General features: G+C 67.3%; 4 protein-coding genes and 1 long non-coding RNA gene across 15 annotated transcripts; 2 read left to right on the top strand and 3 right to left on the bottom strand.

Annotated features, from left to right (window-relative positions):
• The first annotated feature begins 151 nt into the window (after positions 1 to 151).
• Positions 152 to 1,772, top strand: LOC122233130. Its single transcript, XR_006210603.1, has 3 exons — positions 152 to 490; positions 904 to 967; positions 1,620 to 1,772. It is a non-coding gene; the product is annotated as an uncharacterized LOC122233130 (long non-coding RNA).
• A 620-nt stretch (positions 1,773 to 2,392) lies between these two features.
• EDF1 (endothelial differentiation related factor 1) lies at positions 2,393 to 6,086 on the top strand. The gene is made up of 5 exons (XM_042964963.1): positions 2,393 to 2,580; positions 4,083 to 4,134; positions 4,491 to 4,651; positions 4,951 to 5,044; positions 5,675 to 6,086. Exons 1-5 carry the CDS (start codon positions 2,503 to 2,505, stop codon positions 5,734 to 5,736), a joined length of 447 nt encoding a protein of 148 aa, XP_042820897.1. The 5' UTR covers positions 2,393 to 2,502; the 3' UTR covers positions 5,737 to 6,086.
• A 1,508-nt stretch (positions 6,087 to 7,594) lies between these two features.
• On the bottom strand, positions 7,595 to 15,844 carry MAMDC4 (MAM domain containing 4). Of its 11 annotated transcripts, XM_042964934.1 has the most exons (29): positions 15,633 to 15,844; positions 15,044 to 15,151; positions 14,790 to 14,963; positions 14,585 to 14,710; positions 14,261 to 14,391; positions 14,093 to 14,177; positions 13,828 to 13,953; positions 13,594 to 13,728; positions 13,424 to 13,512; positions 13,166 to 13,339; positions 12,761 to 12,845; positions 12,508 to 12,687; positions 12,288 to 12,416; positions 11,999 to 12,130; positions 11,760 to 11,881; positions 11,561 to 11,672; positions 11,268 to 11,384; positions 11,031 to 11,165; positions 10,785 to 10,921; positions 10,497 to 10,716; positions 10,290 to 10,427; positions 10,079 to 10,197; positions 9,905 to 9,995; positions 9,556 to 9,702; positions 9,259 to 9,393; positions 9,020 to 9,147; positions 8,814 to 8,922; positions 8,153 to 8,328; positions 7,595 to 8,019 (listed from the first exon to the last, which is right to left on the bottom strand). In XM_042964934.1, exons 1-29 carry the CDS (start codon positions 15,670 to 15,672, stop codon positions 7,978 to 7,980), a joined length of 3,642 nt encoding a protein of 1,213 aa, XP_042820868.1. In that variant the 5' UTR covers positions 15,673 to 15,844; the 3' UTR covers positions 7,595 to 7,977. The 11 variants fall into 11 exon arrangements, with proteins under 11 accessions (XP_042820868.1, XP_042820863.1, XP_042820866.1 ...); XM_042964929.1 differs by having other exon boundaries at positions 13,424 to 13,953; XM_042964932.1 differs by having other exon boundaries at positions 8,153 to 8,250; positions 13,424 to 13,953.
• A 1,079-nt stretch (positions 15,845 to 16,923) lies between these two features.
• On the bottom strand, positions 16,924 to 18,284 carry PHPT1 (phosphohistidine phosphatase 1). Its single transcript, XM_042964145.1, has 3 exons — positions 18,069 to 18,284; positions 17,613 to 17,737; positions 16,924 to 17,157 (listed from the first exon to the last, which is right to left on the bottom strand). The coding sequence occupies exons 1-3, from the start codon at positions 18,226 to 18,228 to the stop codon at positions 17,065 to 17,067; spliced, it is 378 nt and encodes a 125-aa protein (XP_042820079.1). The 5' UTR covers positions 18,229 to 18,284; the 3' UTR covers positions 16,924 to 17,064.
• Positions 18,285 to 19,852: 1,568 nt separating this feature from the next.
• On the bottom strand, positions 19,853 to 26,036 carry AJM1 (apical junction component 1 homolog). The gene is made up of 2 exons (XM_042964975.1): positions 25,967 to 26,036; positions 19,853 to 24,231 (listed from the first exon to the last, which is right to left on the bottom strand). Exon 2 carries the CDS (start codon positions 24,011 to 24,013, stop codon positions 21,065 to 21,067), a length of 2,949 nt encoding a protein of 982 aa, XP_042820909.1. The 5' UTR covers positions 24,014 to 24,231; positions 25,967 to 26,036; the 3' UTR covers positions 19,853 to 21,064.
• Between the last annotated feature and the right edge of the window lie 824 nt (positions 26,037 to 26,860).

Raw genomic sequence — 26,860 nt, 5'->3', positions numbered from 1 at the left:
GCTCCGCACTGCTTACCAGGCCTCCCAAAGCTGGCTGTGTGACACCCGCTCCAGCTCCGTCCCCAAGGCTACCCTTCCCTGGACCCTGAGTCAACTGGAAGCACCCAGAGCCAGGAGCGGATGTGCGCCAGTGAGTGGGAGGAGGCACAGACGCCTGCACCACCCGTGTCCTTGTAGGAGAGCACGCCACAAGGACAGGGGCACCGGAAGTCTTTGTGGCTTCGGGCCTGGACTCCTGACCAAAGGCTAGATGGGGCTGTGCGGATACCGGCAGATGCCCGCGCGGACAGAGGACGTCTAGGTCTGGATAGCCGTTCTCTGGGCCTGAGCCACCCAGGGCAGTTGCAACGCCGCGGGGCTGATGCGACTTCTCTTGCCGGGATCCCAGCCACGACTCTCGAGGGCCCTGTAGTGGGTTCACGTGGTCAAATGTTGGCGAGATCCACGGACCTCATGTTAACGATCGGTTAAGGCCGCTGCCTCTTTCCAGGTAGGCTGTTCCTTCACCACACTCTTTCCGGGGCCCGCTGGGGAGACCACGGCATTTTTGGGACCCCACTATGGCGATCTCAAGTTGGCATGCGTTTAGTTGGGGTTTCTGGGAGATTTTTATGATGTTGTTTTGCCTGCCTTCCCTGGGTGGGCACGTCTTCTATGGCTGCGAATTGCCCACCCCCACAGTCTAGGCACGGGGAAGTGAGGAAGAAAACAAGATTTGTGCTCTGAACCAGAAGTGAGTCTGCAAATTGGGAGCGGAGGACTTGGTTCTCCCCAACATCTGGATAAAGGGCGTGAGCGGGGAAGGTGCCGGGGCGCACACCCGAAACGTTTATCCTCTCCGATAAATGTATTCCGTAACACAGTATACACAATTTTATGTACTGTGTATCTTTTTTCTTTTAGACGGGGACTGCATGGGTCAGAATTCCCGTCTGTGGAGCAGGGAGCCATAGCAATGCCACCAAGGGTGAGCGCATCTATGCAAAGCCCCAAGTGTTACCCAAACCAATGTCAATACCAAAGATGAGATACAAATTCTGTCAAACGGCCTAGGGAAATGTCTGAGGAGTCTTTCTGCTGTTTTCATAAAACCATTCTGCAAAGTCATGAGGTGGCCAAGAGAATACAGCCAAAAATGTAAGCAAAAGCAGTAAAGAGATGCATTTGATACTTCGTACAAATGTTATTTTTCCAAACTTTGTGATGCTTGAGGAGTTTGTCGGCTTTTGAAAACGTACTGACTTCTCATTATGTAAGTTATCTGTAAGCTAGTAATTACTGTAAAATAAAGCATCCATTTAAAAAAAAATTTTTTTTTTTAACGTTTATTTATTTTTGAGACAGAGAGAGACAGAGCATGAACGGGGGAGGAGCAGAGAGAGAGGGAGACACAGAATCGGAAGCAGGCTCCGGGCCATCAGCCCAGAGCCCGACGCGGGGCTCGAACTCACAGACCATGAGATCGTGACCTGAGCCGAAGTCGGACGCTTAACCGACTGAGCCACCCAGGCGCCCCAAAGCATCCATTTTTAACATTATACAAAATATACACGTTATACAAGAATATTAACTTTTGTAACTAAGCTTATTTTTATCATTTAACTTTTTTTTTTTTTAAGGAGAGACCCACCCCAAATTGCATATGCTTTAGGCCCCACCAAACCCGGATGCACCCTCGTCCCCAACATCTTTGCAACACGTGACCGCAACTCCAGGGAAACTGAACTTCAAACTGCGTGCAGGGTGACGAAATAAAAAGCACGAAACAGAAACTGAGCTCAAATACAGAAAAGCTGAGGAGGCAACGTGTCCCTTGGCATCCAGTTTTCCGCATCCCCACCGCGCACGTGACCGGGAAGGGGGTGGTCCCTCCCCGTGCCCAAAGGTGGACCCGAGAGCTAGGTGTGGGCCCACCGAGCGCCTGCGGGGCCGCCAGTCCCCCACTGGGGTCGGGGCTCCGCGGTCCTGTCCTCTCGGCGCGCCCCGGCACCCTCCCCACTCACGCCATCCCTCCTGTTGGCGCCCTCGCCCCCACCGCACCTCTGCTCTTCCTGCGCATCGCCCCACCGCACCCCTCCGCCTCCTAGGGGCCCTGGTCTCCCCCGCACACCGGTGCCCCCTCTCCTCCCCGAGTCGCCCCTCCCCACTTTCCCCCCAGCGGGGATCCGCTGTCCCCACCGCGCGTCCCCTCGCCCTGCCGCCAGCGTCCCCGGGCCTAGCCCAGGGCGCCGTCAGAGCACCCTCCGCGCCCGGGCCGCGCACGGCCCCGACGCCTCCCTCTCCACGTCGCGCGCCGCCCGCCGATCCCTCGGACGAGCCGGGCGCGGATTGGCCTTGAGAAGAGGGAAGTGCCCGCCCCCCGAGCCGCCGGCCAATGGGGAGGCGGGGGCGGGCCGGCGGCGGGCGCCGGAAGCGGCCGAGCGACGAGGGGACGTCGCGTCGCCGGGTCTCGAGCAGCTGCCGCGGAGCCGCCGGACGGACCGCCGGACCTGCCTGCCCGCCATGGCCGAGAGCGACTGGGACACGGTGACGGTGCTGCGCAAGAAGGGCCCCACGGCCGCCCAGGCCAAGTCCAAGCAGGTGCGGCGCCGTGTGGGCCTCGGGACTCAGGGGCGGCCGCGCGGGCGGGGCGGCCGCGGGGCGGGGAGCCCGGGGATGGGGGACCCGGTGGGGACGGGGACTAGGGGCAGGGTGGGGACCGGGGCTGGGTGGGCCAGGAGGGCGGCGGATCAGCAAGGGGCCTGCGTGAGGGGATGGCGCCGGGGCTAGGAGACGGGAGACCGGCGTGAGGAAAATGGCCGGGCTCGGACAGTTACGACAGAGGCGGGGTGCGGGCAAGGGCCAGGGCCCGGCCGCAGGGTATGGGACGACAGGTCGGCGTGGTGGGAGGACGGAGGGGTGAGGGAGATGGTGGGGGCGTGGACCGGCTGCGCTGGGGTGGGTGCGGAAGGGCCCAGCAGTCTTTGGAGCCAGGGACACAGGTCCGGGGGCGAGGCTGTAAATAGGGACAGGGACAGGGTGGACTTGCGGCCTCTGACAGCCGGGATGGGGGGGATGGGGGACCAGGTGAGGTCGAAGAGGTGGACCTGGGGGCGGGGATTGGGGACCGCGGTGCAGATAGGGGGCGGAGGCGGTACGGACGCCCCCAGGGTCTCTCCCGCAGATGCCTGGGCAGCCTGACGCTGCCTGTGGAGCATCGCGGAGGCGCGTTTCAGGCCATCGGGGGTCCCTGTGACTGGGCTGAGGTGGCCTAGAGACCCAGTGCTTCTGGGTCTTTCAAGTGTAGATGACACGCCCTGGGAGGTACTTGGTAACAGGTCTCTAGCGTGGCTAATCTATGCGGAATTCACCTGTGAGCTTCAGTGACCACCTCTGCCGGGCCTGGGGCCTGCGCCCTGGGGCCCGGTCTGGGCCGGGACTGGGTGCAGCCCTAGCACCTGGCAGTCGCTGACCTGCCCCGACCTTATCATTTGCATGGTCAAAACCAAATTCGCTATTCCTTTTTTTTTTTTTCCCAGAGGAAATTTCATAGCCATAAGCTAGGATCACCCGAACATGTCTAGACAGCATCTCTGAACGTATCACACTCAGAAGGGCCCCGGTCACTTCTCCGAAGCATCAGAATTGTCAAGAAATCCGTTGCGTTAACTTGTGGCAAACGTAGACAGAAGGGTATTGCTCTCGTTGGTGATGTCTGGGGGCTGGGCTCTCCTCTCAGGAGTCAGGTCCACGGAGGAAGGTTGCACCCGGCCAGCGCTTGACCTTCCTTCCTGGTTTTGCAGGAGAGCCTAGTGGAGGAGTAGGTCCGCCGTGAGCACGGATTTCTCAGAGGAACCCGTCAGCCTGTGCTCGTCCGCAGTGAGGAAGCGAGGGGTGGGGGTGGCGGGCGCGGGGGTACCTCGTGCCTGAGAGCAGAGGGAGGCAGCAGTGCCTGGGGCCGGGAGCTCCGAGCCGGGCTTCCCCGGGCTCCAGAGGCGCCTGCCGTGGGCACGCGTGCTGTCCGGCTAACAGAGGCCTCAGCTGGTGTTTGCCAGACCCTGCCAAGGCCGATTTTGACCAGAACCCTTTTGTGAACGTTCTAGGCTATCCTAGCAGCTCAGAGACGGGGAGAAGATGTGGAGACTTCCAAGAAGTGTGAGTACTTGTGCTTCCTCACAAAACGAGGGTGCGCTGTCGGGGCACCTCTGTGACAGGCGCCCGCCTCGCCTGTGCTGCCCCCAGGGGTGTCGGGGCGGCTGCTGGCAGCTGGGGCCGCTGCGGGGCTGGGGGACGCCTGGGGTCTGAGCTGAGCAGCTGTGCTCACTTCCTGTAGTGGGGACCGAATTCTGGACCCCATGCTCTTGTGCCTGTGGCTTCCCCGTGTTGGGATACCTGGCTTCCCGTGTCTCCCTGGCACAGGTCGCTTGTCATGCCTGGTTCCCGTCTTGAAACGGCTTTATTTTGGGTTTGTCGCAAACCCTGTCCTCTGTTTTTGTCGCGTGCTGGTCCAGGGGCCGCCGGCCAGAACAAACAGCATTCGATCACCAAGAACACGGCCAAGCTGGACCGGGAGACTGAGGAGCTGCACCACGACCGGGTGACCCTGGAGGTGGGCAAGGTGATCCAGCAAGGCCGGCAGAGCAAGGGGCTGACTCAGAAGGACTTGGCCACGGTGAGCGCGGCAGGGTCGTCCTCCCAGGCTTGGCGGGGGGGAGGGGGTGGGGGGAGGGGGCCGGGACTCAAGGCCTTGTTTGCCCTTGGCCCTGGGATTCTCTCTGGAAGCCGGGTCAGGGCGGACGTAAGTTCCTTTCCAGCATGAGGTGGCTTCCAGCGCGTGTAGCCCCAGCTGCTCAGCAAGGCCCTCGGCCGCGTGCTGCCTGGAAGGTGGTGCTTGTGGCGACTCCCTTGGCTGTGTGCTGGCTTCGTGGCCTCTTCTTACCGAACCGCTGTGCGTGTGATACGTTTCTTTAGAAAATCAACGAAAAGCCACAGGTCATCGCGGACTATGAAAGCGGACGGGCCATTCCTAATAACCAGGTTCTGGGCAAGATCGAGAGAGCTATCGGTGAGTGTCTTCAGGTCCCTCATTGGGTCTCCGCTGCTGCCCTCTGACCGGGTGCCCTCAGCAGGTGCTGAGCACAGGATGGCCCCTGAGGCCGTGGAATTCTCCGGACCCCTAAGAAGCTCATGAGGGCACCGTCTTGGGCGCCCTCCCCTGCTTTCACCTTTCACGTCCTGTCTACCCCTCCCTCTGCTGCTGGCCAGCGCCCTCTGGGCCTGTGGACAGAGGGCCCAGTGGCCCTCCTGTTCAGGCACTTGTGTCCCCCCCTCCCCTGCCGCCATGGGCATTGACTTCCTCTCTGGTGTCAGCATGGCCCCCAGCACGGGGAGCTCCCAGAGCGCTGGAGTCCCAGTTCTGGTTCTGGGAGGGGCGTCGGCCCTGTCCGCTGGGGGGCTGGCAGGTGCACGTGGGGGGCTAAGCCCAGCCAGGACTGCTGGTGATCCTCCGCCTCCCTGCTCTCTCCCGCCTCCTTCCCTCCTTCCCTCCTTCCCTCCTTCCCTCCTTCCCATGGAGAAGGTCGTGCGGGCAATGCTGCCGTGTCAGGGCGGATGGGTGGGGACGCTGTGGCGCCGCCCCGCCTCTTGGGTCCCAGACGGGGCGCCGTGGCGGTGAGCGGGCCAATGGCTCTTTCAGGCCTGAAGCTCCGGGGGAAGGATATCGGGAAGCCGATTGAGAAGGGGCCCAGGGCGAAATGAACACAAAGCCTCGAAATCAGTGCGTTCCGGCTGATCTCGCCTGGCTGGTTCCCCTTGACCACCGGTGCCAGCGTGGTCTCTTCACGTGGCCGAGCGGAACGCGGGGCGTCAGCCCTGCCCGGGAACCCCCTCTACCCTGCTGTCAAACAAAACCTTGCAAAGTATTGCTTCTCCTGATTTTTTTTCCTTCCCATCCCTGGTGTCTGCCCAGCCTTGGGGCGGCTCCCCGGGGAGCTCTGAGCGGGACCACCTCACGCTGGCGGGGCTGTGGGGTGGGGTGGCCTGACCCAGAAGAGAAGATGTCTTCTCCAGTCGGCTTTTAGAGAAGCTAATAAACGTGTTGCCCTTCCTGCTGGTGTCCGGTCTGATCTGCCGGGTCCCCGCGTGTGTCTCTCTCTGGCCCACGATGTAGGGAAGAAAGGGTTCTCCTGACATGCCCTGGGGAGTACTTGAGGGACCCTGAAGGTCCCCCTCTGTGGTGCCGCTTCCTCGTCACCATCTGCTGGGACAGGCCACAGGCTTCAGTCAGCCCCTTGATCCCGGACCCGTGCCCTCCCCTGGCGTGGAGTCTCCAGTGGGCTGGACGGCAACGTGGTCTCACCCCAGGCAGGAGGGGGCACTTGGCTGTGCAGGTGTGGCTGTCTCCCCTTCCCTGGGATGGCCGTGCCCAGTGGGACCTTCCAGGCCCAGGCCGTGTCAAAACTTCCTGTGGGGGTGCCTGGCTGGCTCGGTCGGTGGAGCGTGTGATTTTTTTTTAAAGTTTATTTATTAATTTTGAGAGAGAATGAAGGGGGAAGGGAGGATCCCAAGGAGGCTCCACGCTGTCAGCACAGAGCCCGACCCAGAGCTTGAACTCATGAGGCCATGGCAGATCGTGACCCGAGCAGAAACCAAGAGTTGGATGCTTAACCGACTGAGCCACCCAGGTGCCCCAGAGCGTGAGGCTCTTGGTCTCAGGGGTCGTGGGTTCAGGCCCCACGTTGGGTTTGGTTGGAGCTTACTTAATGAATAAGTGATTTTTAAAAAAAATTTCCCTTGTGGGAGAGCAGAGCCGGGGACCCTCCCTGGGTTAGGAAGATTCGGCTCCGTTTTACTAGGCAAGGAGGGAATGCAGGCACACCAGGGGCCTTGACACCTCCGAGAGAGGGGGGTTGCCTTCATCCTTGGACCCCGTGAGGTCAGGAGGGTGGGAGCCTTGGGTTTGCCTTCCAGTGACCTCAGCAGCATCCCCAGGGCACCGAGTGACCTCTGAGACACATCATTCCGGGGACCACTGGATTTGCCCACGGGATGGTGAGCTCGGGGACACTTACGGCACGGACCCTTTACCATGGGACAGTGGACGTGGGACCTTTATGTGGAATCACGGACAAAGCAGGGCGTTTCCTCACCAGACCAGCTTTATGTCCCTGACAGCTGCTTCAGCGTTTGCTAGTCAGTCCGTGTCCGGGGTTTCTCCCTGTCCTGAATTAGAATCACCCAGCGAGGGGCACCTGGGTGGCTCAGTCGGTTAAGCGTCCAACTTCGGCTCAGGTCATGATCTCACGGTTCGTGGGTTCGAGCCCCACGTTGGGCTCTGGGCTGACAGCTCAGAGCCTGGAGCCTGCTTCGGATTCTGTGTCTCCCTCTCTCTCTGCTCCTCTCCCACTTGTGTTCTGTCTCTCTCTCTCTCTCAAAAGTAAATAAACATTAAAAAAAAAAAAAAAAAAAAAGAATCACCCAGCGAGGCAGGGGCTGGGCAGGGCCTGGGTCAGATTCCCACAGGCTGGGCTGGATAGCCTGGGTGCTGGGGTGCCTGCCCGGCCAGGGGCAGGGGCTCCTCAGGGTCCCGCTGTATCTGCCGCTGGTGCCTCTAGCCCTCGGCCCCGTCCCGTGTGGCCTGCCTGTTACCTGTCAGCTGAGTCACTGAGACCTGTGGGAGGTGCCCCCAAGCACATCCTTTCAGGCAGGTTGGGTCAGTTCTGGGGATCCCCAAGAGCCCACCTTCCCGCTGACAGAGCAGGGTGCACAGACCTCAGCCAATAAGTGGGGGCTGCCCTCGGGGGCCAGGGCGTTTATTGTTGGGGTGAGGACCGTACCCAGGCACGTGGGTGGCAGTCTCGGTGCTGGGTGACCATGTGGGGGCTCGGTGCGTCCTGGGGGAGGGGCAGGGGTTGTTCCTTGGGCTCTGGCTGCCAGGGATTGGGGGAAGGGGGTGGGGGGCGACCGTCTTGTGAGGAGCCAGAGTCTTCTCTGCGTCATCTACTGGCTGTCGGTGAGCGAGGCCGGCAGGGTGACACCGTCCTAGGAGGAAGGAGAGGGGCCTCTGACTGCTGGGTGGCCGCTGCGCGTGTGGACGGCCCTGGCCAGGGAGAGCGGACCAGGGGGCTTCTCCCCAGTCAGCCCTGCCCACCTGTCCCTACCCAGGGGCTCCTACCGCATTGAAGACGATGTTGTCAAAGCCGGGGGCCACAGCCGCTGTCTCGCCCTGCGACGGGCAGCCCCCCTTCTGCAGCCAGCGTCGTCCCGCCAGTCCTAGCAGGACGAGGAGGACAAGGACGACGAGGGCACCGCCGACCGCGGCTGGCACCGATGTGGCCACTACCGTGTCCCCTGTGGTCCGAGGGCCGTGTGAGCCCGAGGACTCAAGCCCTGCCTGTCGGCCCTGTCCCCTGAGGTGGCGCTTGGGACGGCCCATCCTTGAAACCCTGGCAGGTCGTGCCAGCACGAGGCTCCAGACCTGGCGGGGGTCACAGCCTCAAGCTAGAGCCGCCCCTCCATCACAAAGAGACAGCGGGCCGCGTGGGCTCCACGGGCAGGCTGGCCACGGCCGCCGGCCCGCCGGGCACCTCCTCCAGGGTCTGGGAGTGAGGGCGTGGAGTGCAGAGGCCGGCTGAGAGCCGACTCGGCTCCTGAGGGACCAAGGGCAGGGGTGGCCCGGCCCAGAAAGGGAGGGGACAGTGGGCAGGGGGAGGGGCGGGGCAGGTCCCGCCTCGGTGGCTCTCCTGGCTCCTTGGGCAGCCGTGCAAGCCACAGGCTGCCAAGCCTGACGGAGTCCCGGATCCGGGGCGGGGCTGGCTGACCTGGGCAGCGCTTACCCCGGCCGGGTGCAGGCAGCTGGCAGTGCCGTCCGTCCAGATACTCGACGTCGTCCAGGGCGATGGGCCCCACGGCTGGCTGGCCGCTTAGAGTGGCTTCAAACACGATCTGACCAGAGGGAGAGGGGGCTGGCTGCGCGGGCTGGAGGAGGAGGGCGGGGCCTGGGGCCTCCGCAACCGCCAGGCTCCGGGCGGCCCGGCCTCACCTGGAACTCCTCTGCGCTGGCCACCTCCACCTGGCCCAGCAGCCACTGGTGCCGCAGGCGCCCGCCCATGCTCCACACGGCCAGCTGGCCCCGGGCGCTGTTCAGGAGCACCCGCAGCTGGCCCTTGTCTGCAAGAAGGGGGCCGGGGCGGCTCAGGTCCCCAGCCCGGTGGGCCAGGGCTGCCCCCATCCGCCCTCGCTGCTTCCAGCACCCATCGCTACTGGCCCGGCCCCACTCACAGAAGTGCTCCGGGAAGCCCATGTGGTACCAGAAGCGGAGGCAGGAGGCCTCGGTGGCGGGCAGAGGCTGGCTGTGCAGCCAGGCTGCCTGGCCCCCCGGGCCCAGCATGTGGGTTTCGAAGAGCACGAAGTGTCCTGGAGGTGAGAGGGACAGGGTGCCTGGCTAACTGGCCGTGGCCCTTGATTCTGATGGGAGCCCCCACGGGCTGGGCCGGTTGGCCTGGGGCGGGGTGGGGTGCGTGCCCCCCCGGGGTGTGTGTGTGTGGCCCCGGGGCCCCTTGCCCACCTCGGACGCACCTGTCTCTGTGCCCAGAGTGTGATCCACCAGGGGCTGGGGGTAGCGGGAAGGTGCGGCCCCACTGCTCCAGTCCCAGCTGTACCCTCCCAGGCCAGGCCAGGCCAGATGACTCCAGCCACACAGGCCAGCCTCAAAGTCACAGGAAGCTGCGGGAGACCTGGGCAGTGAGCAGGGGTGCCCCCACGCCCCCGGGGAGCCCGGCCAGTGAGCGCTGCTGCCTCCCCTCTCTGTCCTGCTGGGGCCAGGGGGCCAGGGGGCCAGGCCAGGCATCTGCCGGTCCGCACTGGAGCTGGTACCAGCCGCGGATCGGTCACAAGGGGGCCCGGGGCCCGGCCGCGGGGCTCCCACCTGGCCGAGGGCAGGGCCCGTCCTGGAGGAGCAGGTCGTCCAGCGCGATATAGGAGTGCTCCACGCCGGCGGCTACCGCCTCGAACACCACCTGGGCAGGGACAGGGCAGGGCAGCCTCGTGCGTGGTCCGGGCGGGCCCCGGAAGCGAAAGGTCGCCTGCCCCCGGCACTCACCCTCCAGGCCCTCTCGGCCTGCACGTCCACACTCCCCAGGCGCCAGGCGGACCCTCCGTGGGCACTGATGCTGAGCACCTGCTGCCTCTCGGCCTCCCCCACGTGGACCTGCAGGGCGCCTGCCATGCCGAGTGACCAGCCCAGGTCAGCAGCAGCAGGGGGGGGGGGGGGGTGACGGCCGCTCGGGGGCCCCGGGCTGCAGACCCCTCACCTGGGTTTCTGAGGCTCAGGTGGTACCAGAAGGTCAGGCAGGCAGGCCGGGCCAGAGGCTGGTGCTCCTCTGAAGTCAGGGAGGCCACGTGGCCGGGGGGCAGGGCCCGGGGGCTCGTGTCCACCACCATGTAGTGCCCTGGGAGGCGCCAGCGTCAGCCCCCACATGGCCCCCTCTGCCCACCCCTCCGTCACCCCCGATGCGAACCTTGAGCCGTCCCCGTGGTGTGGTCAGCGCGGGGGCCCCAGGCGGCGTGGCCCGTGGCATTGGGCTGGCGCGTCCAGAGGCCTTGGCCCCCGCTGGAGAAGCCACAGGCTGAGTCCTCAAAGGAGCACCGCCTGGGGGCCCAGCAGGGCCCGGGTCGCAGGGCCACGTCGTCCAGGCCCATCGTGCCGTGGTAGCCGTCCCGGGAGCCCTCGAACAGCAGCTGGGGGCAGAGGGGGTGAGTGGCTGTGGGCTGGCCCTGTCCCCCACCGCCCTGGCGCGGGGCCTCACTTGGTACTTGGTGCCAGAGCCCGGCTGGTGGTGGAGGGTGGCCCAGGCCTCGTGCCAGTGGTTGCCATGGGTGCCGGTCCGTGACCACAGGAGCGTGTCTGCCTCTCCTTCCCGCCTCAGCACCAAGCGCAGTGTCCCTAGACAGGGGGGTGGGGGTAGGAGGGGACCAGAGCCCGATTCTTGACGGCTTCCGCCCCTGCAGGGCCCCGGACCCAGGAGGCCCTGCCCGGCACCAGGGTCGCTCACCGATCTGGGGCCCGTGGAGGTGATACCAGAAGGAGAGGCACTCCTGAGGAGCTGTGGGTACCTGGGGCTGGGTGAGCAGGTGGGCACCAGGGCCCCGGGCTGGGGGGTCCGTGGGGTCCAGAAGCAAGAAGTAGCCTGCGGCAGGGACACCGGGCTGAGCTGCAGAGACCCCGGGTACCAGGAGGGGCTTGGCCCAGACCGAGAGCCGCCCCCCGGGCTTGGGTGCCCCTGCCCTACCTCGGCCTGTGGTGTGGTCGTACCCGGGGCCGTGGCTCTGGATCCGGCGCCAGTGGGCATCTGTGAGGTGGCCGGTGTACCAGCCGCACGTGTCCCGCTCGAAGTTACAGGAGACCTCTGAGGGCGGGGCCGCGGTGGGGTCAGCACGCCCCGAGCACCCCCACACCCGCCCTGTGTCCCTAGAGAGTGTGCGAATTGCTCTCTGGGGTGGGGGCTCCCAGGGTCCCTCGAGGTGGTGACGGGGGGCGGCGGGGAGAGGCCCCTGGGTAGGGGCTGGGAGCGGGCAGAAGGACCTGAGTCCTTCTCAGTGGCTGTCACGGGGCTGCAGTCCTTCAAGGTCACATCGTCCACTCCAGCGCCCTGCTGGCCAGGGCCGTCCAAGTCCACCAGGCCGACAAACTCCAGCTTCGTGAGGAGCACAAGGGAAGGGGCTGTCGAGTCAGCGCTGGCTCTGTGACGCACCCCACCCCACCCCCAGGCTGCCCTCCTTACGCGGAAAGGCCGGCGGCGTGCCCCAAGAAGGACTCTGTCCATCCTCCAGCCCTGGCTGCTGCCCGGGGCCTGCCACACCAGCTCACGGTTGCTGTCCTCCACCACGACCAGGGCCAGGAAGCCTGGCCGAGGGGGTCACTGTGGGTCTGCCCAGCCCTCCTCCCCCACCCTCCCGCAGGGTGTCTCGGGGCGGGGTGGGCCAGAGGGACAGCAGGGGTGGGGTGGGGGGGGGTGGGTACCTTGGGGGTTACTCTGGAAATAGTAAGCCATGTGGAGCTCACAGCGGGGGCCCGAGGGACCCAGGGGAGGTGTGAGGACCCGGGCCTCTGCCGCCAGCTGTCCCCAGGCCCTCTGCAGGGACAGGAAGTGCCCTGAGGAAAAGCAAGGCCTCTCAGAGCCAATTCCTGCCAGGGCCCCCCCCGCCCCCCTCACCCCGCTGCCCCAGGCAGGCACACTCCCTGGTGAGAGGAGGCACAGCAAGGTCCCCTCTGGGGGTGCAGTTCGCAGATGGGGGGACTTGGGCCTCACCAGCAGCGGTCCTGCGGGCGCCTGCGCCAGGTCCCCGGCTCTCCTGGGCCAGGAGACGCCCCCACTGCAGTCGCCCCACGCTGGCATCCTCCCAGCCCCCCGCTGTGAGGGGCTCAAAGTCCGTGGTGCCTGGAACGGCAGTAGCAGGGAGGGTCGGGGAGGGTCTGGAGGAAGAGAGGGCCCCCCCCCCCGCCTCCCGCCAGCTCCGGCCGCCCCTCACCACAGTCCTGCTCATCTTCGCCCCCCTCGCACTGTTGCTGGAAGTCACAGAGCTGCTCTGGGGGGACGCACCGGTCCCCGCAGGAAAGATGTCCTGGCTCGCAGAAGTCCCGGGGCCGCAGGCTGGACGGCTGGCGCCAGGGGGCTGCGGCCCAGAGCCCAGGAGGTGATCCAGACACCTCTGTGGGGACAGAACAGGGGTCAGGGGGGTGGGTTGTGCTTCTCCTGGAGAGGGAGGGGCTCAGCGGGCCCACCTGGGACTGGCTGGCAGTGGTCCGACAGGATGAGGTCATCCAAACTCACGACACCGCCTGGGCCTGTGTGCCCAGTGAGCAGAATCTGAGGGCACAGGGGACTCAGGGTGTGCCCCCCCGCCCCCCCCCCCCCGCCCCACATCCTTCTGTCATCCCCAGGTCGGCTCCGCCAGCCCTCCCCCTGCCTGGCCTCGCCTCGTGTCACCGGATACCCTCCCCTGTCACCACCCCCACGCAGGCCTTGAAAGCGACCCCTCCTTCCCTGGGCCTGCTCCCAGAGCTTCCTGCTGACACAGCCTGGGGGGGGGGGGGGCCCTGATCTCCCCTGCCCAGCTTTCCGGGGGCGGGGGGCCCTCTGGGACCTCCCGCTCGCCCACCCCTGGCCGCCGCCGTCTCGGGCCTCACCCGGAAGGGGTGGTCGCTCTGGATGTCGACCCGGTCTCGGACCCAGGCGGCCCCCAGCTCTCCGTGGCGCCTGCGCAGCAGGACGGGGCCCTGAGGGGAGCCTGGGCTCTGAATCTGCAGGAACAGCTGGAGGCAGCCACCCTCAGACCCGTGCAGGTAGTGGTAGAAGATAAGCTGAGAAGAAGCCAAGGAAGGTCAGGGAGACCCCCGGGCCTGGGCAGCCAGGTCGGGCGGCCCCGTGTCCCCCACCCACCTCACCGAGCAGTGGTGGGGGCCTGAGGCTTGGAACTCGGGGCTGGAGAGGACAGCGGGGGCGCTGGGCTCGGCCACGGAGACCAGGAAGGAGCCTGGGGAGACACCAGACGTGGGCCGGGGTGGCCGGGCGGGGCCCCGGTGGGTGCTCCCCGGCGGTCCCCCGTGGGCCTCACCCTGCGCGCTATTGCGGCTGTGGTCCCGGCGCGGCCAGGCTGGCGGCCTGGGGCCGGCACTGTGGTTCCGGGCCCAGCCCTCCGAGTGGTTCCACGGGCCCAGGCCCGTCTCGAAGTCGGTGGCCGCGTGGCGGCCTGTGGGGGAAGCAGGGTCAGGCTGCCGGCAGGGCCCGTACCCCGCCTGTCCCGCTCCAGCATGCTCCCTGGTGACCCCCAGCAGCCCCTCCAGCTCACGGCAGGTGGGCGTGTCCTCATCTGAGCCGTCCCCACAGTTGTCCTCTCCGTCGCACAGCTGGTGGGGCTCCACGCAGGCCATGTTCCCACAGTGGTGGTACCCCAGGGGGCAGCGTGCCTGGGGGGCTGACATGGGGGAGGGGCAGCCCGTCACCGTGACCCCAAGACCCCGGGGGCCGGGGCAGCTGGGGGAGAGGCTCAAGGCCATCTGGGTCCTGCTAACCCACTGCCCCCCAGGTGTGGGTCCGCGGCACGGGGGCCTTACTGGGCAGCCCACAGCCCCGGAAGACCACGTCGTCCAAGGCCACGGTGCCCCTGTGGGTGGCATTTCGGGTGGCAGAGAAGGTCACCTGAAAAGAGTGGGGTTCTCAGGACTTAAGTCAGGGCTCAGACCCTCCCTGCTCCCTCCACATCCAGACCACCCCCAGCTCACCCAGAAGTCGCCCCGGATGCGGCCAGTGGCCACCACCAGCTCCTGCCAGCCTGGGCCCCAGGGCCCAGAGCTCTGCCACAGGGTCAGCGTCTCGGCCCTGTGGGTCAGCTCTAGCCGCAGCTCAGCCACATCTGTAAGTGGGGGGCGGGGGGTCCTGGGGCGGCTTGGGCCCCGCTGCTTCCCGCAGCCTGCTGGCTGTGCCCTGCCCTAGGACCCTTGTCCCTCCCTTGAGGTACCTTCCCGGTCTCTGCAGCGGCCCTCCGTCCTTTCCCAGTCCCTCCCCTCGGGGTGCCCCACCCTGGTGGAGGAGTTCTGGGCACCCACCTCCAGTGGCCGTGTGGTGCCAGAGCCTCAGCTCACAGGTGGGGGCGGCGTCGTGCAGGACAGGGGAGCGCAGGGCTGCCGTGGACGCCTCTTTCCCGCGGTGCGTGCCAACAGCCGTGTACCAGCCTGGCCGGCAGAGAGGTCAGGAAATGGGGCTGGAAGTGAAGGGGGGAGGGGGCATCACGGACGCCCGCCAGGGCCTCACCGAGGTCTGTGCCGAGAGTGTGGTCTGAGCGCGGCCCCAGAGGCTCCAGTGTGGCTCCTGCCCGGTCTCGCAGCCACCTGTAGCCTGAGGTGCTGATGTCCTGCCAGCCGCAGGAGTCTCGCTCGAAGTCACAGGCGAAGGGGGCGCCCGGGGCGGGCGAGACCCCGTGGTAACCTGGAAAGTGGGGGGCTCAGGGCTGTCTGCAGAGGGCTGGCCTGCCCGCCCCCTGCCCGCCCCACCGGGCCCCAGCTCACCGCACTGGGCCTCGTCGGAGCAGTCTGGGCAGTCACACACGAAATTGCATGCGGCCTCGCTGGGGGCCCTGCAGTCCTTGGGGACCCAGGCCCGGCCTGGGGGCCCTGCTGCTAGGAGAGAGACAGGCGGGTGGCCTGGGGCGGGGTGACCCCCCCCAATCCCAGGCGGCCCAGGATACTGTTCACCTGCTCTGAGGCCTAGGCCAAGAGGTCAGGGAGGGAGGGGGCTGGGTCCTGCCAGCTGGGGGGTCCTGGTCAGGGCCAGGCAGGACACATCTGGCCCAGGAGAGGCGGGCTGCACGTCAGGATGGGGGGGGGGGGTTGTGAGCATGGGACCAACGGTCCCCGACATGGGACGCCCCCCGAGGAAGGGAGCAGGAACCCAACAAGGAAATGCCCCCGGCCCCCTCAGGCTCCTTCCAGGGCCCTCTCGCCCTGGGACCCGGGTGGACACTGGGGCCAGGTAAAGCAGAATTCGTGCCCCTTCCCCGATGGGGCAACCCCCAGGCCCCCAAAGGCTTGTCCTGGGCACCCCCCGAAGGCCACCCAGGGCCTTGCCCCTCTCCTGGGGAGGAGACCTGACACTCACCCAGGAGCAGGACCAGCAGGAGGTGGTGGGGCAGACGCATGGTTGGGCCGGGGGAGTGAGGCTGAGGGACAGCGCACTCCAGGCGGCCTCACGGGGATTTCGCCCGGTTATCTGCCTGTGGCCCCGCAGGCTGAGTCTGCTCTGCTTGGAGGGGGGACCTGGCCCCTTCTGTACCCGCTGCCCGTCAGCAGACCCCGCCCTGTGTTGATGAGGACGAACGTCCGACTGTAAAAGCGTCCAGGAGAGGGGCCCCTGGCCCAGGTAGGCTCCCACCCGCCCGGATACTTCTGACCAAAGGTCAGGCTTCAGTCATCAGGCCCACCGTCCCAGCCCTGCCTGGCGGAGGCCCCACCAGAGAAAGCACCCACTCGGGCTTTGTCTCCCAGAGCTGGGGCAGGAGCCCAGCATGCACCCCCCACCTGTGCCCCCAGCCCCACATTCCGTGCCTCCCTGCCCCAAGTGACCAGGGACTTCGTCCTTCCCCACCACAGTCTGTGGCTGCCTGTTTGCTCATTCCTTTGTAAGGGACGATCATTTATTCATCAACAACCGTTCTGATTAGCGTGGCTGGGTGCTGCCGGGCACAGGGCATTTACCACCACGTGACCTCGGTCTTACCAGATCCTGTCTCCTCATCACTAAGATATGGTCACAACAGCCTGGAGAGGCCACCGTGAGCTCACGGAAGGCCTGCCCCAAGATGGCACCCGTGTTCACGGGGAGCCACAGGGACAGCTGTGCTCGGCTGTCCCCTCATCCACACATCCACTTGCCGCAGCTCGTCCCCCCTCAGCCCTGCACTGGGAGGAGAGGAGGGGGTCCTGCAGGGGGGCTCCCGGCTCCAAGCCTGAACCCTCAGAGCCTGTGGCTGCAGGGCGGGTGCCATGGGACCCAGTCTTACGAGGGGTCTGGGAAACTTCATGTGACTTCAAACAGCAGATCACGAGGGGACACTGATGTCAGCTGGCCCTGGGGGACTGGTGCTAACTCCTTGCGCAAGGGCTCATCAAAGAGTTTCCTCCCAGATGTCCTTGGACACAGGAGGGGTGGAGAGGAGCAATCAGGCCATAAATGGGGGCAGCAGCCCAGGGGCCCCCTTATCAGAGCACAAAGGGCTGAGTGTGCACGCCACCCCCCCCCCCGGGGCCCCCAGATGTGGAGCCAGGTGAGGGACAGCCAGTAGGGGCCCTGCGGCTACCAGGGCCGCCTCCAGCTCTCTGTCACCCACACCCTCCGGCCAGGGGTCCCCAGGGGTGACCGGGAAGCAGAGAGATCAAGACACACACACATCTGAGGAAGAGCAGGGGTGATAACGTTTTTAATTCCTGCAGGTGAGGTAAACCTGGGCGCTCGGGCCCGGCTGCTGTTGGTCTCCAAGGCCTGGCCCGGGGTGCATAGCGCCAGGGGGTATAGTGGGCCGCTCGGGCAGGCCTCAGTAACCGTCGTCGGCCCAGGTGACCTCGTAGTCCGGGTACACGGCTTTGATCTTCTCAGTGGAGACTGAGTGCTGGGCACGACCGTAACCCTGAAGACAGAGGCCGACGCTCACAGCCCCGTCCTGGCTCTGGGCGTCCATCGGCAGCAGCACCCGGGAGGCGGCTATGGAGGGGGCCCGCCCTCCCTGACCGCCCAGGCAGGGTAAGCTGGCCGCCAAGGTGAGCAGTCCTTGCGCGTGGGCCCTCCAGCCCAGGGCGCAGCCTATCCTAGGTGCCGAGAGAGGCTGTGTGAATGCCCCTGGGTCTCCACCGTGGCCTGGTGACGGGACTCGTGGAGGAACGGGACGCGGCCCACTGTGGCTGAGGGGCAGGCAGTGGCCTCCCTCCCACTACTCGTGGGAGATGGGGAAGCCACTGGCGGGAGGGGTCTGCGGCCCAGACAGCCAGAGAACCCCCAGTGCCGCAGGTGTCCTCAGCGCAGGGCAGTGAGGGCTTGTGAGAGCTGGTCCCTCCCCCCGCCCCCCTCCGCGGGCCGGGGGCTCACCATGGAGTAGCCATACACGTGGATCTTCTTGTCCTGGCTCTGGTGGGAGATGCGCCCGCCTCCCAGGCACTCACAGCTATAGCCCTTCTTCTGCATCTCGCCCGATACCTTGTCATAGATGTCGGCTGGGACAGGGAAGGCGGCTCAGCACGTGCCACGGCCCCCGGAGGCCCGGGGGATCTGGAGCTCCGGCTCTGGGCAGCTCCTTCCCCAGGAGAGGGGCCCCTCCAGGCTGGGACGCCATGAAAGGAGGAAGGCGTGCACCCGGGCAGGAGTCCTGGGACTAGGAGACACGGGTCGCGCCTTGGCGGCCCCTCGCCCTCCAGGACCCTTGCCCTCAGACCGGGTACAGGACCGCCTCTCTCGACGCCGCCTCATTCCCCGCCCAGGGCCCTCAGCCCCGCCCCCAGACGCCCTCAGCCCCGCCCCGAAAACGCCGGCCGGCCCCGCCCTCACCGTGGTACTCGGCCCACTTATAGCCCCGCACGATCTCCTTGCTCTTCCCGGCCGGGGCCTCGGAGGGCGGCGCCGCGTGAACTCGGATTAGCACGTACTTGAAGACGCCGTCGGGATCGATGTCCACATCGGCTATCTGGGCGAGGTCCGCCGCCGCCATGTTTCCCACAGCCCGCCCGCCCCGGCAGCCCGCGGCCCTTCCCGCAGCGACCCTGGGTCGAGTAGACCGTGCGGGAGGCGGGCCCTGGGAGCCCGGACCCAATCCCGCGGGGCCTTGCTGCCCGGGCCCGGAGCTTCAGCCAATCGTGTCGCCGACCCGCAACACAGACTGGCCAATGGCAACCTAGCTCCTTGCCACTCCGAGGCCACGCCGGTCCCGCTTAAAGGGGAACAGGGACCCGGGAGTGGGTGGTGATTAAATCAAGCTAACTTAACAGTTCTTTTTTAGTGGGGACTGGGAGGCGGAGTGGGTAGCGGGAACGGTGGCAGGCTCCTTTAGAGGGGCTGGGCGGCGCATGAGGCCCAAGCGACAAGCGCCCGTCCCGACCCCTCCCCCACCGCGTCCCAAGACCTCCCCGTCCGCCTTCCCAACGCGCGTTCCAAGGCCTCCCTCCCTGTCCCCCACCGCGTCCCGAGGCCTCCCCCTCCCTCCCAAGGCGTCCCAAGGCCTCCCTCCCTGTCCCCCACCACGTCCCAGGGCCTCCCTCTCCCTCCTCTCACCTCGTCCCAAGGCCTCCCTCCCTGTCCCCCACCGCGTCCCAAGGCCTCCCCCTCCCTCTCAAGGCGTCCCAAGGCGTCCCAAGGCCTCAAGGCCCTCTTCCCTTCCCTCCCGCGCCTGCCCAGCTCAGCGTGGTCAAGGGCCTTTCTCCCAGTCCCACCAGTCCCACCCACGGACCGCCCCCGCCCCGCCATCGAGGAGGAAGCAATGGCTACATTCGAGTTGTTTTACTTGGTTTGAAAGCATTCGCCCCCTGGAAATAATCCCAGTCCAGCCAGGATCATTCCTGGCCAGCCGGCCCTCGGGCGTGGGGCTGAAAGCTGAGGCCCTAGGGCAGGGGGCATGGCGGCTGGACTTGGGAGGCCACGAAGGCGGGTAGGGCAAGCGGGGCGCGTGGCCGATGCAAACGCGCTAGGCTGATAGGCCAAGGTTGGCGCGCAGACGTTGTGGGATGGGCTAGGGTGCATGGCACGGAAGGAGAGCCGGGAACAGAGGTGTGGGGGACGTTCACAATTCAATCGATGTCCTCTCCTGGCCCCGTTAGGGAGTGCTGGGAGCCCCAGGAGGAGCTTGCCAGGCCGGCCTGGTCCCCTCTCACTTTGTCCTTATGGAGCCAGGGCTGTGGGCCAATGAGTGTGCGCTCCCGGGAACAGAGCCCAGTCCCCTGCCTCGGGTCTCTAGGCCTCAGCACAGGGCAAGGCCAGAGCGAGCACACGCGGGATGTTCGTGTAGTCAAGCCCCCACACCTCCAGTCGTCCCCTGCCCTGATCAACTGGCTCACTCCGACACCCTTTCCCCGCAGTCCAATCTTTTTGTCCTCCCTACGTTAGTGGGTACGAGCCCCTTCTGGGCATGTGTGGTTCCTCCTGTTCATCCGCCCTCTGCATTTGCTTCCCTCCTCCCTGTGAGGTTAGGGCCTGCGCTGCCGGTTTCACCCCCTCTCTGTTCTGGCACCCACCTAGGGGCCTCCTGTCCGTGTGGGCCGGCAGCCGACTCACACACAGCCAGGACTCCTCACCTCTCAGCTCTGGGCCGGATCCTGCCAGCGCCCCCACCCACATCCTCCCGCCCACCCCGCCCAGGCCCCTCTCTCTGTCTGGGTGTGTTGTGCCTTGGTTGAAGACCTCCGACTATCCCCCTCCACTGCTGCTTGTTCCAAACCCTCCTGTAGGACCCATGTTAGGGCGGCTGGAGGTGAGAGGACCGGAGGGCGGGTAGCGTCGCCAATGTGTGGACTCCGTCGCCAGTGTGCGGGCTCAGGGTCCAGCCGTGCTCTTATCTTGCTGGGGCCCCCTCCAGCCTTGTCATCTCGGGACACGAACACTCTGGGACTAATCAGGGTGTCCGCCAGAGAGGAAAGGCCTCTGAGCAGGATGCACCCTAAACCACAGAAGGCGGGTGGGGGGACCGTTGAAGCGACGGGACGAGGCTTTGGGCAACCGGGGCTCCTGGATCAGGGAGAACCAGGGTTGGGGAGGTTGCAGGGAGGCTTTGCGGACGTCAGGAAATGGACTGACCGGATCTTCGCGGTGGGGTCTGCGGTAGTGACCCCTCCGCGTGAAGGCAGGGTCGGGCGGTCCTCAGGCCCACCCCGCCTCCCAGCGGGGAGCACCAAGCGGCTGAGGACCGACCTCCGGGGAGGCCCCAGGGCTGGCTGGGAGCTGGGAGCCGGAGGAGGGGGAATGAAAGGCGGGGCCTGTGGCGAACTCAATGGGGCGGGACCTGGGCAGAGCTTGTGGCAAACAGAAGAAAGACGAGAGGAGCACGGCCTGGCCTGAGGGATTGGGCTGGGCTCCCGGTGGGCTGCGCGGGGTCTGGGTGGGCAGGCAAAGCTTGGGAGTGGGCCCTAGGTGGACTGCGCAGGCCCAGAGAGGGCTGTGTGGGGCTCCGGGTGGGCCTTGGGTGGACTGGTCGGTGTCTGAGTAGGCGGAGCAGAGCTCGGGGGTGGGCCCTAGGCGTACTGGGCGGAGCCCGGGGAGGCCCCAATGTGGAATGGGCTGGGCGGAGCCCAGGGGTGGGCCCAGTGTGGACTGGGCGGAGCCCGGAGGGGGTGTGTGGGCCCAATGTGGACTGGGCGGGGCCTGAGCGGGCTGGGTGGAGCCGGGGGTGGGCCCAATGTGGACTGGGCGGGGCCTGAGCGGGCTGGGCGGAGCCCGGAGGTGGACCCAACGTGGACTGGGCGGGGCCTGAGCGGGCTGGGTGGAGCCCGGGGGTGGGCCCAATGTGGACTGGGCGGGGTTTGAGCGGGCTGGGCGGAGGCCGGGGGTGACCCCACCGCTCACATGATGTCGTCCAGCAGGTTGGCGCTGGCCACCCAGTCGAGTGCGCGCGGCTCGGAGGCAGCCATGATCATGCACATGAAGGGGCGGCCGGTGCGCCGGTCCGTGGGGTAGATGGTGGTGGGCGTGAAGCGCCGGTTGGCCTCGACGAACTCGCAGAGCTGTTCGTAGACGCGCGGGAACTCGTGGCGCAGGAAGACGCCGCGCAGCCGCAGCTCGCGCTGGATGTGGATGAAGGCCACCTCGCGCGCGCGCCGGCCTGCCTCGCCTTCTTGGTCCAGGCCTGCGGTGCCTGGCGGCGGAGTCAGGATCAGCGTCTCCATGTCGGCCTCGCGACCTCGAGCCGGGGGCGGTCGAGCCGGGCTGCCGGCCGCCAACGCCACCTTGGCGAACTTACGCACCGTGGGCCCAGGGCTGCGCGGTGCGGGGGCGGGCCGGGCGGAGGTGCCGGGGGGCGTGGCGCCGGGGCCCACGGCCACCGACACACTGAGCAAGAAGCACTCGGCCGGCTCGTAGAGGCGCCCGGCGGCGGCCAGCTCGCGCGCATAGCTGCCCAGGGGCGCCGCGTGCGTGGCCAGCTCGCGCAGCGACAGGTAGGTGGGCGACAGCAGCAGCCCCTCGAGGCCGAAGCGCAGGAAGTTGTCTGCAGAGCCAGGGCTCGGGAAGCCCAGGAAGAGCACGCCGCGACCGCGCGACAAGAAGCCGACACGCGCGATGCGCGAGAAGGCGCGGTGAACGGGGCCGCTGTCGCGGCAGAACTGCAGCACGTGGCGGCACACGCTGCCCACGCGGCCGTACACGCAGCGTGCCTTGTGCGCGTCCCAGTCTTCGCGGCGACACAGGCGCGAGCAGTAGTAGGTGTAGCAGCTGTGGCAGGACTTGAAGTAGAGGCAGGCGTTGAACATGGTCTCGGTGCGCCGGCAGCGTGCGTTGGAGCACGTCATCAGGTCGTCCTCGTCGGCGCTGGGCTCCGGGGACGCGTCGGCAGCCTGCCCCTGGCCGGCCGGCTCCTCGGCGCTGCCGGCGGACGCGGGTGGCGAGCGCGGCGCCAGCGCGGGTGCCCCGGAGCCCGCGGGCCTGGAGTCCAGCAGGCGGCGCAGCTGGCGGCCCAGTCCATCGGCCGCGGGCTCCGGGGCTTGGCCCGCGGGGGGCCGAGAGTCGATGACCAGGTCGGTGATGAGCTCGTCCAGTTGCTCGAGGCTGCGCTGGCGGCCACCAGTGGGCCCATCTGGGGCGGCGGGCGGAGACGGCCGGGGTCGCCCTCCCGGCAGCTCCCAGGCCCTGGCTGGCGGTCGCTCCCCGGCTCGCAGGTCGTTGTCGGTGATGGTGATCTCAGGCGTGACATACCAGTTGCGGCCCGGGCCCTCGCCCACGCGGCCCTTCTCCGACAGCGACGTCTCGGACAGAGACAGCGCCGCATAGCGTCTGGGCGAGGTGGAGAGGTTCACGACGACGGGCGGGCGCCGGCCTTCGGGGGATGCGCCTCGCGGCTCCCGCGCCTCTCGCCCCAGCAGGTTTTCGTAGCTGCGGCCGCGGCCCAGGGGGTCCTCCCGGCGCGGCCCCGGCGCCAGGATGTTGTCCCAGGAGCGCGAGTAGTGGCGGCTGTCAGTGACCAACCGGGGCGGGCTGGTGCCGGTGCCGCCGTGCCAAGAGGCGAGCAATGGGCCAGGGTCCGGGGGAGGCACCACCTGCAGGGTGCGGTAAGGCCGCAGGCCCCAGTCACCCCAGGCGGGGCTGCCTCGTGGGTGTGGGTAAGTCCGAGCTAGAACGTCGCGATCGCGGTACCGCCCGAAGTCCTCTGTGTAAAAGGGGCGGAGAGCGGGGTGGGCCCGCGGCGGCTCCTCGGGAACATAGCGGGGGCCACAGGGCGGGCCGTAGGGCGGGCCGTAGGCTCGAGCGGCCTCCCCATAGTAGGAACGGGAGGGCGGCTCCTGGACCGGGAAGGTGCGCACTTCACCTGCGTAGTAGCCGCCGCCGCCGCTGCGCCTTGGGCTGGGCACAGGGGGCTCCTCCGACGGGAAGGGCCTGGCATAGTAGCCGTCGAAGGGCAGCCCAGGGCTGGCCGTAAAGCCACCAGCGTGGCCCTCGGGCTCCTCGGTGTAGAAGAATTGGGTGGGACCCGGCGGCGTGGTGAAGGGCAGACTTCGGCGCTCCGTATAGTCCCGGGGCCCAGGCAGGGGACCGTCGCAGTACAGCGCTCGCGGATCCGCGCAGTACGTGTCACTGGGGGTGGGGGTGCGCGACAGCGCCACGTGGCGAGGTCCGGGCACCGTGAGGCCGTGGAGCTGCGGGGCAGGGCGTGCCCAGGGCATGGTCTCCGCGGGCCCGCAGGACCGCGAGCCCCGGGCGGTGTGTTGCAGCACCGCGTCGTCCGGCTTGATGTCCAGGCGGCAGCGGACGTGGGGTGCAGGCCCGGCGGGCGGCTCGGGGGGCGCGCAGCGGCCCGTGGCGGCGCAGAGGGGCGCGATGCGGCCGGGGCCGCCCCGCTGCGGCTGCAGCTTGATGGGGTGCAATTCATTGGCGAGCGCGCGCAGCGCCGGGTACGCGGGCTCCCGATGCGGCGATGCCTCGCCCCGCGCTGTCCGTTGGGCCTCCCGGCCTCGGCGCGGCAGCACCGGCGGCGAGGCGGGCGCGGGCGCCAGGCCCGGGGTCGCGCGGGGCGCGCTCTTGGAGCGGGCGCGGCGCCGGGGCTCGCCATCGCGGGGCCGGGCGCGCGGCGCGGCCGGCTCCGGGGGCGGCGGCTCGGGTCGGGCCTCCATGGCCTCCCCGTCCAGCGCCTCCAGGAAGTCGAAGCTGCGACAGTGGCGCTTGTTGAAAGGCGCGGGCGCAGCTGGCGGGGGCACGGGGCGCTCACATGGCGGGCGCCGCGACGCGGGCCCGGGGGCCGCCACCTTGATGTCCTGGTACACGGTCGACACCAACAGGTCCGGCGGGTCCGTGCGGGTCATTTTAAAAGAGGTCCCCAGGCTGGCGGTCGCAGCTCACTCTGCCTTTCCGGGCTTTTGCCCTGGTGGGAGATGCGGGTCAGGGTGACCCCTCTGCAGCCCAGAGCTGGCTACACCCCTACGCTGGCCTGACTTACCTGGGACCCAGTGGGCGGAGCAGTCCTGGCTGCCCGCGGTGGCCGAGGCCCCAGGCACTTGCTCCATGCCGGCGTCAGAAGCACCTGCGGGAGGAACCCAGCCGTCCAGCTACTCAGGGTCTGTCCCCTGCCCCGGGCCACCCTTTCTGGGCCACTTTCTGCTGGGATGTAGCCAATCAGGCAGAAAGGCAATGGCCGTCGCTGTGGTTCCCGAGCTCCGGCTGCCAGGCCCGTGCCCCCGGGGGGCCTCCCCCTCCCCCCACTACCATCGGCAGGTTTGGGTAGAAGCCGTGTCCTGGGGCAGGAAGAACGGGGGTGTGTTCCCAGCTGGGATGACGGTAGGCTCCTTCGAAACCTTATTTACAAATTTCTTTATGGGTGTTTGCCTCACAACACTCATGGGTGACTTAAGCCCCGTCCTCACGCCCAGTGCAGGGCAAGCCCTCTGATGGTGTGGTCTGAGGGGGAGTCCCTGGACCGTGACAAAGTTGCTGAGTCTCCCTGGCCACCTGCTGACCGGGTGGGACATGGAGACCCTCCCCCAGTACGGCAGTGGTGGCTGCCCTGGGAACAGTCCCCGGAACCAAGCCCCGGTCCTGAGGCCCCAGCAGACATGGAGATGGCCCCATCAGGTCCAGGCACCGCCCCTAGGCTGACGGACTGGCCTGCCCCACCCTCGCCCTTCTGTGTGGCCCAGGCCAGCACACGCCACAAAGAACATCCCTTGGCCCTAAAGCCCCCTTTCCCTTGCAGAAACCTCTTTTGATCCCTGGTGTCTTAGGGTGGTTGGAACCCATTAAGCTTGTTGGGGCCGTCGTGACAAGGCCCGGGGAGCAGCCACCCCAGCTTTGCGGCCTGTGCCCTGCAGCTCAGAAACCGGTGCCGGCCGCAGGACCATGTGGGGGCGGGAGCCACCGGCTCAGGGCCGCCCCTCTTCCCCAGAGCAGCATGGGGCCAGGAGGCCGCAAGCAGGGGAGGCAGGGTGGTGGGCCGGTAAAGCCCCCCCCCTTCACTGCTTCTCCTCAGGAGAGAGCCCTCTCCACAGCAGCTCAGGAAGGCTCCATGGCAACCTGAGGTTCTGCTGCCCCCGCAATGGGGGCTGGGCGGGGGTCCACCCCTCTGCACTGGGCTCATGCTGAGACTCGGGCCACCGGCCCCTCTGTGGTACCCGGGGCCTGGACAGGTTGTGTACGGTCTCAGACGGTGCTGACAGGGCCCCCACCTCACACGGGCTGGGGAAGCGTGCTCCTGGCCGAGCTGGGGGAAGCCCGGGGCGGGGGGCGGGGGGCGGGGGGGGGCCTCACCTGCCAGGGTCTCTGGTCAGGCCGACCCTGTGTCCCAGGTGTGCCAGGGGCTTTCTGCCGGCAGGGCTGCCCTTCTGGGTCAGGGCCATGAAGTCCCAGCGGCCCGTCCCATCGCAGCCTTGCACCCACCCCAATTCTGTCCCTGCTCATAGGACTGTCCCCTTCCCACTCCCTTCCATCTTAAGCTCAAAGCCGGGCTGGAATTGGGGGTCCGATGACAGGGCATGAAGCTCCGCCCCAGGGAGGTGACAGCTCCGCTTCGCCTCTGCGGCGGTAAGGATGGAGCTGGGCTGGGTGACATCCCTCCCCGTGGGCACGGGGGCGGTCGGTCCTTGCAGGGGCCCCAGGCCTAACGCGCCCCTCCCGCGGGTCTCCCCGCGGCCCAGCCCTGCCCCCCGCCCCGAGCGCCCGGAGTGAGGACCCGCCGGTGTAGCTCTGAAGTAGGACCCCATCCTTGCGGGTGCCCCCCCCCCCCCATGACAGGGCCCGCGGGGCAGCGGCCCCCGATCCCTTACCTGGGCGCTGCTTCCCCGCCGCGCGCGCCCGGTGGGCTGCGCAGGCCTGCGCCCGCTCCGCCTTCTCCGCTCCGCGGCGTCCCCGGCACCGGCAGAAGCTTCCAGGCAGCGGCGCGGAGGCCGCCGGCTGCTCAGTGCTGCCCCTGGCGGCGGCCGGCGGGGCCGCATTTAAAGGGGCCGTGCGGTGGGCCTGGGACCCGTGCGGCCTGCTGGCAGTTGGTCGGGCTGTGCCGAGCGCCAGCTGAAAAGCGCTCCCTCGTTCTCAGGGTGCGGGCCTGGGCTCCAACCGGGGTACCCACACGCAGGGAGCAGCCTGCCGGTCCCGCCAGCCCCCACCCCGGGGGCACCTGGTGGCTTGGCGGTGGCCTCGGAGCAGGACCCTGGAGGAGCCCCAAGCTCCGGAATTCACACCTCCGCTGAGGCCTCGCAGGAGCAGATGGGCTGCTCCCAGCCCCGCTGGGCCCTGCTCTGCTCTGCCAGGCCGGAGGTGCCAAGCTCTGAAGGTTCCTGGGGCCAGATGGGCACGGCTGAGCGGGGCCTGCAGCCCTCCTGTCCCCAGGCTGCCGGGGCTCTACAGGGCAAGGGCACGCTCCTAGGCTCCCTGGGATCAGAGTCGAGGTGCGTGGAGGACTGTCACTGCCCTGGGCAGGTTTGCACGTGGGCCACTTACAAACCACGTGGTGATCTCCATTCTCCAGTCCCACCAGCCCCTCCCAAACCAGATGCTGAGCTGGGGAACCGTCTAACTGCGGAGGGTTGAGTCATGGATGCCCTTGGCTCCAAAGGCCAAGACCTGCCCCGCGTAGGTCCATTAGATCCAGGGCCCTGGGCAAGTTCATTTCGTGTCAGCCTGATCCGCACATTTACTGGGCTCCACGAGGACAGGAGATCTTG

The sequence above is a fragment of the Panthera tigris genome, chromosome D4, assembly GCF_018350195.1.
Source record: "Panthera tigris isolate Pti1 chromosome D4, P.tigris_Pti1_mat1.1, whole genome shotgun sequence".
In the NCBI taxonomy this organism is placed as follows: domain Eukaryota; kingdom Metazoa; phylum Chordata; class Mammalia; order Carnivora; family Felidae; genus Panthera; species Panthera tigris.
Note: the sequence above shows the minus strand (reverse complement) of the source record. Positions and strands in the feature narration are given on the sequence as shown.